This window comes from Serinus canaria, chromosome 5, assembly GCF_022539315.1.
Source record: "Serinus canaria isolate serCan28SL12 chromosome 5, serCan2020, whole genome shotgun sequence".
Taxonomy (NCBI): Eukaryota; Metazoa; Chordata; class Aves; order Passeriformes; family Fringillidae; genus Serinus; species Serinus canaria.
Genome location: NC_066319.1, coordinates 3,643,079 through 3,656,475, shown reverse-complemented (window position 1 = coordinate 3,656,475; position 13,397 = coordinate 3,643,079). Strand labels below are relative to the sequence as shown.

The following is a 13,397-nucleotide window of genomic DNA, read 5'->3' as shown; positions in this document are numbered from 1 at the left end:
GAAATAATTGCCTCTCTTTCATAGTACAAGCAAAAAACTGAACTAAAAGCCTCAGGTTTTTCATTTGGATCCAGCCTGTCCAGAGCACATCAGCTGAGTAAGAGGACTGCCAGCATAACCATGCACTCCCCAAAAAACTGTTTCCCCAAAGAGCATTTGAAGGCACTGCATTAAAAAGTATCCTTTTTTTACACAAGCAGCACTGCTGTGCAAATCCTGGTTTGGAAATTCCTACACTGAGAGTAAGGGCATCTACAGGTTGGTTGCATCTGCACTTAAATCTAAGTAAGTAACACGTAAATGCTGTTTCAAAAGAGACAATTAACATCCCTCTACCACAAACCTGATGGTTCATCAACAGTAACCCCAGAAAGCCTTCAGATTCTCCTTTTAACACAGATCAGGGGTTTGGTCACCTCTAAAACACAATTTCCTCCCCCAAAACTTCAGTATAGCCTTGCTGAACGGCCTTGGCTTAACACTGAGGTTGCCTGTGTGTTGTAGGAACAGGACCTAAAGAAAACTTCAAACATTTCCAACAAACAAAATACCCAACATTATAAATTCCCATTCAGCCTATTCATGATCCAAAGCTGGGGGGGGGGAAAAGAAGAAAAAAAGCCACAAAGCCAAGCACACACCAAATCACCTGGAGCTGATGCAAACTGATAAAAACACTGATAAAAGCCACTGATCACAGGTGCTGTCAAGGTCAGCACAGTCAGCAGGTTCACAGGCATTTTCATTTTGGGGCCTCATTTCAATGCCCAGCAAGGAGACAACACCAGTCCTGAAGACTTCACAGGACTTCCCACAAGAAAACCTTCCCCCTCTGACAGCATCACATGGTGAGGAAAGTGTTGAGGGATTTCACTCTTTTGTGAACATGTTCTTCATTTATCCCTCAACATGAAAAGGGAAACCAAGCTAAGGCTTCTTACAAAACAATCAGACTCTGGGTATTTTGTATTTTGTATATTACCTTACAAATAATAAAGCAGACAACAGAAACATTATTGAGCTTAAAAAACAACCACGGGGCTATGTCCACAAGACTACTGCAGACAGCAAGGAAAAAAAGTGGCTCTGCTAGGAAAATTTAGAATCATTTTCATGGTATAAGAAATGGCATATTGAATAAATACTTTCATCTTGGTCTTATGGTAGGGAAGGGGCAACCAAAAAAAAAAAAGCTTAGGTACCTACTTTTGCAGTCATTTTTGCCAGGAGTTCTTGCAAATCCATGATTCCTTGCACCAGACTTAAGAAATCACTGCAGGTTGGGCATGCTCAATAGAGAAAGATTAAAGAGAAACAGAAAAGAAGGAAAGACACAATAACCCATAAATAAACAACAATCCATCATAGTAGATTTATCTGAACATAAAAAGCAATCTGTTTATACAGAATTCTTGCCTTCTGGAAGTCAGCACATGCAAAAATAACAAGGCTGAAAGTATTATTCTTAAAGCAGAGAAACAATCTGTATGAAAAATCCAAAGTAGAGACAATAAAAAGATTGCTACTTACTGCGATTCAGATTAGGACACTGTGTTATATATCCATTAGGTATAAAGATGATTTTCACATCTTGAATAACACCCTTTGCAAAAGAAGAGAAAACTGGTAATACAGATTACAAACATTCACTTCAATCTGTACAAGCTCTCTCACAAGTCATTTCTTCAGTGGATACCAAAAAAAAAAAAAAAAATTACCAGCTTACTCTACTTGTGAGGAAAATAACTGAAGGTGAACAAAATAGAACTCCTCCTATGTCCCTGTGTGTTTGGAATATTACAGTGATAATACTGCTTTCTCTTTTGTAATCACCAAGTATAAGCTGCTTAAAGCCTTTAAGTGGGGTGAGCCTGGTGAAAAAAGCAGTGCAATAATACCCATTGCTCAGGCTGATGACACACTTTTCCAAAAGACAACAAGAAAACACAGCAAAACTCTTTATTTTATTTTTTTTTAAACCAAGTAAGACCGTGAACTCAAGCACTGCAAAGACAAGCACCCAGTGCCAGATGTAAGTTCACGCTTCCACTGGTTGGTTTCATGGAGCCTCCTAGCTCTGTGTCTCTGGGGTAATCGTGGCATCAGTCAGAACCCAGCCCTGGGCAGGACTGGCAGGAGGGCAGAGCAGCTTGTCTGGGGCTCCTGCACCAGAGCAGGCACTGCAGTGGGGTGGCAGGACCTAAAGGGCAGCCCCAGGGGAAGCAGCAGATGCCCAGTGCCCCTGCACGAGCCCAGACACTTCAGACAGTCCAGAAAATGCTGAACTTGTGTTGGTTCTCAAGCTCAGGACGAAGCATTTGCTGCATCTGTGACTGTGCAATGCTCTCACTTCACAGGATCCACTGCTTTAATAATGTCATGGCCACTAAGGGACAGGAGCAAGGGAAAGCAAGGGACCTCTAGTGCTGATATGAGCACTTCCCCTGACTGTTAATCACGTTGTGACACAGCTCTACCTCCTCACAGACAGAAAAATTTCTTTATGCTGAAAAGAAATTTACCATGGCAGCAGTTATTATCTAATTAAATTACTGATTTGTTAGACTGGGCCTTAATTTTCAGTTAAATTGCAATGGGGTGAATTTTGCAGACCAAGGGCATCATCACTTGCTCACATGCCACCCATAAATAGAGGCCTCAGAGTGTCCTTAAAGCCTGGCAAGGCAAGGCACATTTACATGCTCATCTGTTAAAAGAGCAGAATGGAATCAGCCAGCACGGTTTCCTGCTTACTGCCTCATGATCAAATATTAACTGAAAATATTAGCAGAGATAACCAGATCACCCTGTCCTTCTTGCAGAAATATATACATTTATTAACCTTTTCACCTATGAGATTAATGAAACCATAAGTAATAAGTAATACTGTCACTGGGAATGGAACATCCTCAAAGCCATTTCACACACCTTCTGTCAGCACTCATCAGTGAGAAATTAGAAGGTGAGGCATAAAAATATCCTTCAACACTTAAGTCTCTGCAGTGAAAAGCTCAACCAGGAGTAAATGAGATTACAGAGTTCCACCACACCATATTGCCTAGCTAACAAGACACCATCCAGAAAGAAGAGATTTTTTTTTTCAGCCTCTTTTCTTTTTTGTAGGTGCATCTTGAAATGTGTTGGTTGCACTAGAGTCACATTGCTCAATTGTCTTTTGGACAGATTTGCATTGAGACACAGCCTGAAGAGGAAACACAACTATTTTATGTGTCTTAATTTCTGGCTACATGAAAGCCTATTACTATGTAATAACATATGAATATGAACTTCACAACATAGATGACTTCTAGGTCTATCAAACATCTGAAAATGAATTATTATGATCAAACATAGAAGTAAACTTTCCAAGGCAGAAGTTTTGCTGATGTATTTTTTTAATAGAAAGACTTCATTGTAAGAAACACTTATTATAGCCATAATTATTGTAACAAATATGAAAAAACTCTGGTTATTCCTGCTTCAGCATAAAGCCTGGGCTGCCAAGAGCATGGATTTGTCCTTAACAGTGTGATGTCAGTGATCAAAATCTTTCCAGTTTTTGCCTTCCCAAGCAGACATGACCTTGATGTTATCAATAAAAACATTTGGCCAACGACAAGGGAAGCCTCAGCTCAGCACCAGGACTTGCCAGCTTGAAGAGCCTTGATCTGCTGCAGGCAGATTACCAGCTACATGATGAAATTCAGGTTCTGCAGCACTAAAACTCAAGCCCATCCCATGAGGACACAATGCAAAAAGCCCAGTTAATTGCATTTCTCAGATATCTACTACACAGAACAGTCCTCCCACGTTCTGTGAAAAGGCTCATATATTCCATGAGCTCCCCAATTCTGCATTTTCATTTCCTCCATTGCCTTTCCTCCTCTTTAAAACCTACATCTCCCACAGAGATAATGATCCACACAGCTGTGCAAGCTGCACTGGCCAGGCCTGGAAAGGCTCCACGTGGTGACACCAGCAGATGTGCCTGGAACTCCTGTGCCCTGGCAAAGCCACGGCTGCAGCCCAGATTGCCACTCCATCATCAGCATCCTGCTGCTCCCTCAGGGCAGCCCTGCCAGGCACCTGAACCCTGCCCACAGCACCACACTGAGTGTCACCTCAGTCCATGCAGCTCTGAGTCCAAAATGACCACAGAGCCATCTGACTGTATAAATTATACACATGACACTGTGCAATGAAAACACCAATATGCTTCTCGAGCACCTCATAGACAACCCCCAGACACAAGCAGGATCAATAGAGCCTGCTCTAGTAGTTATGAAAACTACTGTCTTGCAACATAAATCACCTCCTCACCAAGGCATTAATAAGCTCATTTTTTGCACTAGCTCTTTGGAGGGACCCTTAGGGGGAAGGGTTCTCCTCAGCAATAAAACAAATTTTGCAGATAATTCTGATCCTGCCAGCAATCAGATCCATCCTAGAGAGTGTTCCACAGATATCTGGCATCAATCTTTTTCTCCCTTGCATTTTCTAAAGCTTCCTAACCTGATGACAATGGTTATCATCAGCCCTTAGTCCTGAAACAAACCCTGGTTTGTCTGGCTGTCCTGGCTCTGTCCAGCACAGGGTTAATTTTTACAGTAGCCAGGAGAGAGCACGGCTGGGACATGGGAATTATTCTACAGCACTCACACCACTGCAGGAGGCAGGGGAAGGGAATCTCTTCCCTGGAGGAAGAATTCCTTGTGGTGAAGAAAATGTGGAGGAGGGAGCCATCCAGTACCATCTATTATCAGGAATGTGTAAATAATTTATTCTCCTGTATCTTTTGTTAATAACATTGTTGCTGTTACTGTTCATTTTCTTATCGCTCTTTCCAGTAAATTGTTCTTATCTACACCCATCATCTTCACCTTTTGTGCCTCTAATTCTGAACTCCATTCCCACCACAGTGGGAAGGGGGAAGGAAAGGAGGAGTGAGAGAGGGCAAGGTATGATTTTAGAGATGCTTGGTGGGGGGTACTGAACTGGGGAGAACCATTCATAAACCACAACAGCCTTAATTTTCTATACCACTTTCGTCCCACCCAGATCCTCCACCTTCCAACTACACAAATATACACAATCACAGGCATCATTTCCATAGTCAGTGGCCATCCCTCCACGATGCTGAGCTCATTTAGTCCATGGCTGTGGGCTCTACCCACCCTAGATGTCTCCCAGGACAGGTATGACACACAGGGACAGTGCCATGCAGCAGCCAATATTATATATACAGTTCCACAGGACAGGCTGTTCTTATCCAAAAATCAAATTCCCTTGTGGAACACATTGTGTTTCCCTGTCTCTCTCCATTACCCACCAAGTGGACCCAGGTCCCTGAGCAAAAACAATTCCTTGGAGGGCTTTGCTTTTGCTTGAGTTGCTCCAGTCTGGAGTCACCATCAGCATTCTTCTTGCAAGTACTGTCACTTTATCAGAGTCCTGTAGCTGTTCAGGGGTGAACTCCCAAAACTCTGGAGCAGAGAATTTCTCTAAACACCAGCCCAATTTCTCCCACATTCCATGGCACTCATGCAGATCTCTGAATGACACTCCTAGAAATCTCTGTCCTGACTCTAAACACAGCCCTGTAGACCTTGCTGAGAAAACACAGCAGACACAGCAACAAGAGCATGCTTTCCTTAACATCCAAACGAAATTACAAATTCTCAAAAGCTGTGTGAACAGGGCTGAAGGAGGAAAAGGGGGTGAAAAGCTGGGGAAAGCCATGGTCTGTTTTACCCCACAGACCAGATATGATTATTAGTGGGCTCCCCACAGGAGAACCCGAGGTAAGGTAGGAGAACAACACTGAACTCACACCCAAAATAACTCTCATATCAGGTCATGAGCAGATATCACACAGATCAGTGACAAAGCAATCCTGATCCCTCTCCCCACAGTGAAGAAGACCCTTGTGAGGGGCTCACTAGGGAACAGACACAGGGTGAGGCACCACATCCCCATGGACAAGCCAGGCAACGCTGTGCTCGGTGCCACACACCCAACACCACATGTTCTTACAGCAAATAAGTTATCCAAATAAGTTATAAGTTAACTCTTGCTGTTTCCACCCTTCATGCCACACTTGAGCCACCAATGAGGGCTATCCTGGCTTAGGAATGGTTCTGCCCAGTTCAGTGTCCCCACCAAGGCTACCCCAAACCCCAGGTCGTTCCCTCTCCATCCCCCTTCCTCTACCCCTCCCCACCGTGGCAGGATGGAGTTGAGAACTGGAAGCACAAAAGGTGAAGATCACAGATATAGGTAGGCACAATTTACTGGGAAGAGTGGTGAGGTAAGAAAAGGAACAGTATCAATACCAATAACAAAAGGTACCAAAAACCAAAATTATTCACGCAACAAGCCTGCTTTTCCTTACACACATTTTCATGGCTCCAACACACACACAAAAACGCTAATTCTTTTTTAATGCTCTTATTTCCCTGCAGATCTCTGTTTACATTAAGGAAAATATATCTATTTTTTTATATGCTAAAACAGTGAAACAAATTGTTCTGAAAAAGAAAGGGAAATCCTGCTGAGCATATAAATACACAGAAAGAGATGTGTACTCTTTACAAACTGGCAAAATCCCAAGTTTTTGCCATGAGAAACGTAAAAAAAAAGTAAGACTTCTGGAACTCTCAAGCAGGATTCAAAAAAACACAACCAATTATATTTCTGCCCTGAAGAAAGTTAGTGAAATATTCAAGCACACATAAAGCAAAGTAAGGCACTTGTCAGCTTTCATTATAATCAATAAAAGTGGTCAGTTCATTAGCATATCATTAGCTACCCTGCTGTTTCCAAAGTGTTAACACGTAGAAATATTAATTTACAAACACATAATATCCCAGAGTTCTGAGGCTCTGACTGCCTGCATAAAATAAGAATTTAAGATGGGGACTCCAATATAACTTCTTCCTTTTCCTATGCAGCTATAAACATATGTTTACCATCTGTGGAATAGTGGGAAGCAGCTGAGGTAAAAAACCAACAGCTGTAGGATAAAATAATACTATCAATTTCACTCCACAGTGACAGCTCAGCTGCTGGAGGATGAAATGCACTCTAGCTTCAGAGCAACCCTCAGACTATCATTTAAGTCCAAAGTTTTACCTCTGTTTCACAATTAAAATTGCCAGCTCCTATGCTGAAATAAGCTCAGTGTAATTGTCCTAGCCTGTTGGAAGTCTGGGGACATCCTCAGAAAAGAGGCAAATTGTAAAATTGTCTTAGGAGCTGACAGCTCCACATGGAAACCGAGTGGGTGGTAAATCACCTTGGCAACAAATCCATGCCCAGACTGAGGATAGGCAGATTGGCCTCTTGCTGCTCTATGGACTCCTTCCACAGATAAACACTCAGACTGTGCCTTGTTAGCCAAAACTGGAATAAATATCAGAAACTTGCACCTTGTAAACAAGCTGTTTACAAACTGTCCACAGTTCCTACCGAACTGCATGCATATCATGTTTCATCAATCTAAGACAACTGATTGGAAGAACCTTGTTGACTGTTATTAATTTCCTTCCCCACATGCCATTTTATATCTGCTTACCTTAAAGAAACCATGTTTCCTGTTTCTCTGTCCGAGCCATAAATTGCTTTCAGGTGTCAAATTCGTTTCTGGGGGATCAATGACACGTTCATAAATCCTGTAGAGGGAAGACATGGTATTTACTTGAATTTTCTCTTTCCTCTGAAAACTTCCTTGACAAAAATCAGGTAACAATAAACGATGGAAAACAGAACCTAAAATAAAACCCCTTAAAAATTTTCATTAAAGACAGTATTTATCATTGATTGTGGTGAAGAAAGTATATTACAACTTTAAAATTTAAAAAATTAAAATCACAAATATAAGAAGACTCCATAAAATTGAAACTCTCCTTGTGCTGCTGTGCAGCACTAGACTAAAGAAATAACAGTACCAGAAACCACCACACTAGGGCAAAAAAAAATAAAATAGGACCATCTTAGTCTAGGGATGTCTTTCAAAATCTACCCTAGAGAAAAAGTGCAATCATACACAAGATCCAACCAAATCCAACAGCCCCTTGAGGCTTTCAGACTGCTTAGAATGTTGAACAGACTTCACAAAAGAACTTTATGCCACTCCACTCCCTTTTTTTTTCCCCCCCCTCTACATCTGCATCATTCATCCTTGCACGTGGATCATTCTCCCCTTGTTATTGGATTTCCTCAGGCTGGGTACTCATCTGTGGTGCCTCCACTGCACATCCAACCTTGTGTCTGTCACCAGCACAGGTCTGGCACAGACTGGGACCTCTTTATGCATGCCTGGTGTCTAACAGTGACAGCAAGTAAGAGGAGGTCCAGGAGCAGCCTTTATGTACTGCATGAACCTGCACATGACTGCAGCAATCTGCATACCAAATCCCTAAAATTAAATAACAAAAAAATTGCTGTAACACAATTGTTAAATTAACCAAGTATTTGGAGTTCTAGAAAGGTTTTGCTTGGGGTTTTGTGTGTTTATTTTTAGAAAAGCTGTAATGAAGTTTCCATAACAACTTTTCCAGGAACACAGACCGCTGTGATGATATCATCATTTCAGAACATGAAAAATTCAAGGCCAGGGTTACTGATCCTGGCTTCTCATCTTGCTATGCCACATCAGAGGGAGCCACGAGCTTTCCTGCTTCATAACAAAAATAGCATGCTGGATAAGAATTATGGAGGAGAAGATGAAATCTATTTCTATTACTGTCCGGTTTACAGGGAGCATGCATTGCTAGGTAGTCACAGCAGTGTGACAGCCAAGAGAAGAGACTCTGAGTCTGCCAGAACCCCTGGCTTAAAGAGGTGGAATTATCTGTGTTCAAATTGTTTTTCTTTCTTTAAAGCTATGGCTTTGAAACAAACACCAAAGAAAACCAGAAGTCAATCAGCTGAACTTATCTTCACAATTACACTCCACGAGTTTCTGCCAGAGGCTCACCAAGTGTAATCAGTGATTTTTGATGTTGCAAGTTGCCACGGGTATTGGCTTTGTGTTGCAAGGGTTAGGCAGCAGGGGTGGCTTCTGGGAGAAGCTGCTAGAAACAACCCCCATGTCTGGCAGAGGCAGTGCCAGCCAGCTCCAGGATGGATCCGGTGCTGGCCAAGGCTGAGTCCATCACTGATGGTGGCAGCACCTTTGGAATAACCCTTTGAGAAGGGACAGAAGTTACTGAGCAACAGCAATTCCATCTAGGAATGAGAGCAGCACCCTGCAGCCAGCCAGCTCAGTGCAGGAGGAGGGGGATGCTCCATCCATGGGGAGGCAGGTGCTCCCCTGGAGGTCCATTTCATCAGGAGTGAAATAAGCCCAGGGAGAAGAAAAGGGTGGGTGGAAGGAACAAATTAAACTCAATTCCCTGAGTAGTCTGTTTTGCCCTCAGCTCTTACAGGTGAGTGATCTCTCCCTGCCCATATCTAAACCCACAAGCCTTCCATTATCTTGTTTTCTCCCTTGTCCAGTTGAGGAAGGGAGTAATGGAGTGGCTTTGTTGGGCACCTGGTGTCCAGCCAGTGTCAAATCCACCATTTCATGGTACTGGAAAATTAATTCATTTCCAGAGGCCTAGAATAACATCCCAGTATTAAAGAACTTCTAGAAAGATCTGCAAAGTTATGTTAAAGTACAGAGACCTATATCCCACCCACTTCTGCTTGTCAAAAAAAGGACTAAACCATTTGTCAAGATGAAATAGAAGCAATATATAACAAAACCAAAGTCTAACACTACTTTTTTTTTTTTTTAAGAAACAACAAGAAACATCTCAAACCTAAGAACAAAAAAATACTAAAATTACAGCTTAAGAATGTGAGTACAGGAGTCAGAAGACTTTTTTTAATATTCAAAATTCCATTGCTAAAGTTTATTGTAATTATCATCAGCCCTAACTCATCACATTTCATGCACATGATGCATTCAGCTCTAGGAAAATTCTATCCATAAAATTACCATGCTGAGTTGTTTTACCTGTCCACACAGCAGAACAAGCTGATCTTCTTTTAAAGCAGGTTTGGAGAATTCCAGGATTTTTGCATGCACTGTCCCTATCAATAATTTAAAGTAGAGGCATTCTGTCATACCTCATGCAAAACTGAACTACACAAATGGAAAACTGCAGCAAAATAGTGAATGAGAAACAAAGAATTTACGTGGTCCTTGAGCATGAACTCCTTGAGAGCATGTGCACTGAACTGCTCTATCATATGAGAAATTTATCTTTGCATATATAGCATAGCTTTATTCATGATTTTAGTTCATAATGCCCTCACAGGAAAATTCCTCATCTCCTGAAAAGGCTAAGCAATAACCAATAAACAACTTCATTTCTCCTATTATATAAAATCTCAGTGCTGACCAGGTTCAAAAACACTACTTATTGAAGAATATTTGATTTTTATTCACTTGGCCTACTTAAAGCTGATAAAAGAACTCCACAATATCTGTCTGCAATTGCATATAAAAAAAAATCAAAACCTGACACTGTGATATGACAGTTCAACAAGTGCAAGTTAGGAAGACAAATCAGGGACAGCCTAATGTGGCTTATCTTGTCTTTTCTGATGATTTAACACTCTTTCAGCCTTTGTGGACAGGGCTGTAGTCACCTTCTTTCCAGTCTCTTCACAAAGGGCCATCCTTAAGACACAAAAGCTCAAGATTCCCCATATTCCTCCACTGTTCTACTCTAATTCAAATTACATTTATGAAGCTGGCATTTACCTTAAATCAAGGGGTTCATCAAGGTTAGTTTGTACCTTATTCCACACATGTCAACAAGGCTGGATTGTTTTCCTTAGATCTGCCTATGATTAACAGGCTTAGGAGTCAAGAGAGGGCATGAGATGTAGATCAGTCCTTGATTATCTTTTTATGCCAAAAGATGTTTTGGTTGACAGCATCTGATTTACAAACTATGTCAATTTACTTTATTATTGTATACTGTTGAACATCACCAGAAAAAAAAAAGCCTGGCAAGTATACACCCAACATATTGCAACTCCTGTAAGCCCATCTATATTCTTGGGAAATGAAAAGGGGGGAAAGCATATCAGTTAAAAAAATTAAAAAAAAACAAAGAAATCCCAAACAAACAAAATATCCACATGAAGCTTTCACATCACTCACTTTCCCCTAGTTGCCTTTCTGGGCTGAGGTGTGCCACCTTCTTTGGCTTTATACCCACGTGACCAATATTTGGCATATGAATAGCTGAATTATACACTTCAGCTTATGAAGTGCTGGTCTAGAGCTCCTTGGAGACCAGTTTCCAGCACATTTGGCTTTGATGCCAACACAGAGAAATGCACAACACACTTCTCAAGAAAAGGAATGCTCAGAAAGAAGACTCAGGGGAACTGTGGTCACTAAAACTGCTGCAGACTGAATAGCCCCTCCAACATGAGGAGACCCAGGTCTCCAGGTTAATGGAAGCTCTACTACACACTTCAGGCTTCCAGATTTATGATTGCTGCATTCCCTTTCCAAGAGGAAGCTTGTTTTGCCTCTACTTTACACCAACATATTTCAAAGAAGTTAAACTGTAAAACCAGGGTAATAGAACAATGAACCAATCCTACTGTCTTGAAATGTTCGTGCTCAGAATATTTTCAGTAACCCCTGATCCATTTAGCAAAATACAGTAAGAAATACACCTGTTAATCACCAAATACCCAACTATTCTTGTGGTTTGTATCTCTATCTCTGCCCTGTCTGCATGCTTTGATTTATTAAGTATTCTGGTGCAATCATCAGAATCACCTCTCTCAAGGACACATTTCAAACAAGGCTCTCTGCCATAATGAAGACAATATGCAGAAAATGGACAATCTATAAAATAATCAGTGTACTCCTGAAAGGAGACATATCTAAAATATTTGCATCCTAACACACACACACACACACATCTTGCTCTGCCTAGAGGGAGAACTTCTCTAGAAATTAATCTGTTGGACAAGGAGACAGCTCCCTTCCATGTACTCAATATAAATTATTTTTAGCATCTTTGTAATGTGTAAGTATACAATGGCATAATGGTATATATCTAATTTAGAATGGTAGAACAGGAAAATACCCTCATTCTATACACTGAAACACAGATTAACCAAGATCACAAGGACAGTGTCTCTGCCCAAGATCTAAGCTTTTAGACTGGGCATGACTGAAGCTTAACTGCCTCTCATACTGGGTCACACTCCCTCTGGAAAAAACATGACAAGGAACTGTCTCTTGCAGTGAAGATGATTTCTTACTTTTCTTTTCTAAGCAAAAGTTAACACTTTATTTGCACTTTTGTGGAGATGCAGCTCTACGTCATACATACAGTACTTGCCATGCCAGATGCATTTTTGAAACTGCTGAAATATTGAGCAGAACATGAAAATTAACTTTGAAAATAAACTAAATGTCTGTTCACATTAGGATGCATCAGCCAACATGGACTGATCAGGAGGCACCACTGCCTAAAATTCTGAACCATAAAATAGACTGCAACTCAACAGTCCCTACAGAGCAGCACACCAAACCATGATATTTTCAAATTCTTCTGTGTCTAAAATACTAGCAGGTTACTAAAATAGGAACATTCTTTCTTCTATTTGCAGGCTGGATAGGAAAACCCTGAGATTAGCTCAGCTGGTTAGAGCTAGGTGCTAAACAACACCAAAGGTGAGGGCTTGATCCTGGCACAGGTCACTCATTTAAGAGCTGGACTCTGGTCCTGGTGGGTGCCTTCCAACTCAGAATATTCCCTGAAATTTGTGAACACACACAGCCCTGAACTGCATTAAACAGGCTTTTAACAGAGATTTAGAGTGTGAGGGTATAAAAGCCATGGGGTTCCTTTGCTTGGGATCCCTCCTCAAGAGGGAAGCTCCAGATTTCCATGTAGAGAACAGGTGTTGAATTCATCACACACAATATTAAATGCCTCAAAAGTTCATACCTACAGTGGAGCTTCTTCTCTAGACTCATTTAATGAAGAGACATAAGTGTTTCTAGGGTGTGATTCATCTTACAGTAAATTATTCACTCTCTAAAGGCCCCTCCAACAGCTGCACAGGAGCCCTTCCTGACATCAGGGTGAATCATCAAAACAGATTTTTGCAATTCAAAGCCTGATGCTCAAAAATTACACTCTCCTGCAACCATTCATTACCCTGTATACATCCATCTGGATCTTCAGATCCTTTAAATACACTGAAGGGCACAGAAAAGTTCTGTTCATGGCACTCTCTGAAACAGCACTCTCAACTTCTGTAAACCAAGGCAGAGAAGGAAGTTCCCTATGTTTTGCACCAATCTTTTCCCTAATCGAATTTGCAGAGGTGTGGACCACCTTTGACCCTTGCTATCATCTCCAGCT

At 41.3% G+C, this 13,397-nt stretch overlaps 1 protein-coding gene across 1 annotated transcript in view; it reads right to left on the bottom strand.

Moving 5' to 3' along the window:
* Positions 1-13,397, bottom strand: part of NELL1 (neural EGFL like 1) — a 299,917-nt gene that overhangs the window by 227,137 nt on the left and 59,383 nt on the right. The window contains exons 5-7 of the mRNA XM_050975915.1: positions 7,574-7,670; positions 1,531-1,603; positions 1,207-1,289 (exon numbers count right to left, since the gene is read on the bottom strand). Coding sequence (XP_050831872.1) covers positions 1,207-1,289; positions 1,531-1,603; positions 7,574-7,670 — 253 coding nt within the window. The remainder of the gene's footprint in view (positions 1-1,206; positions 1,290-1,530; positions 1,604-7,573; positions 7,671-13,397) is intronic.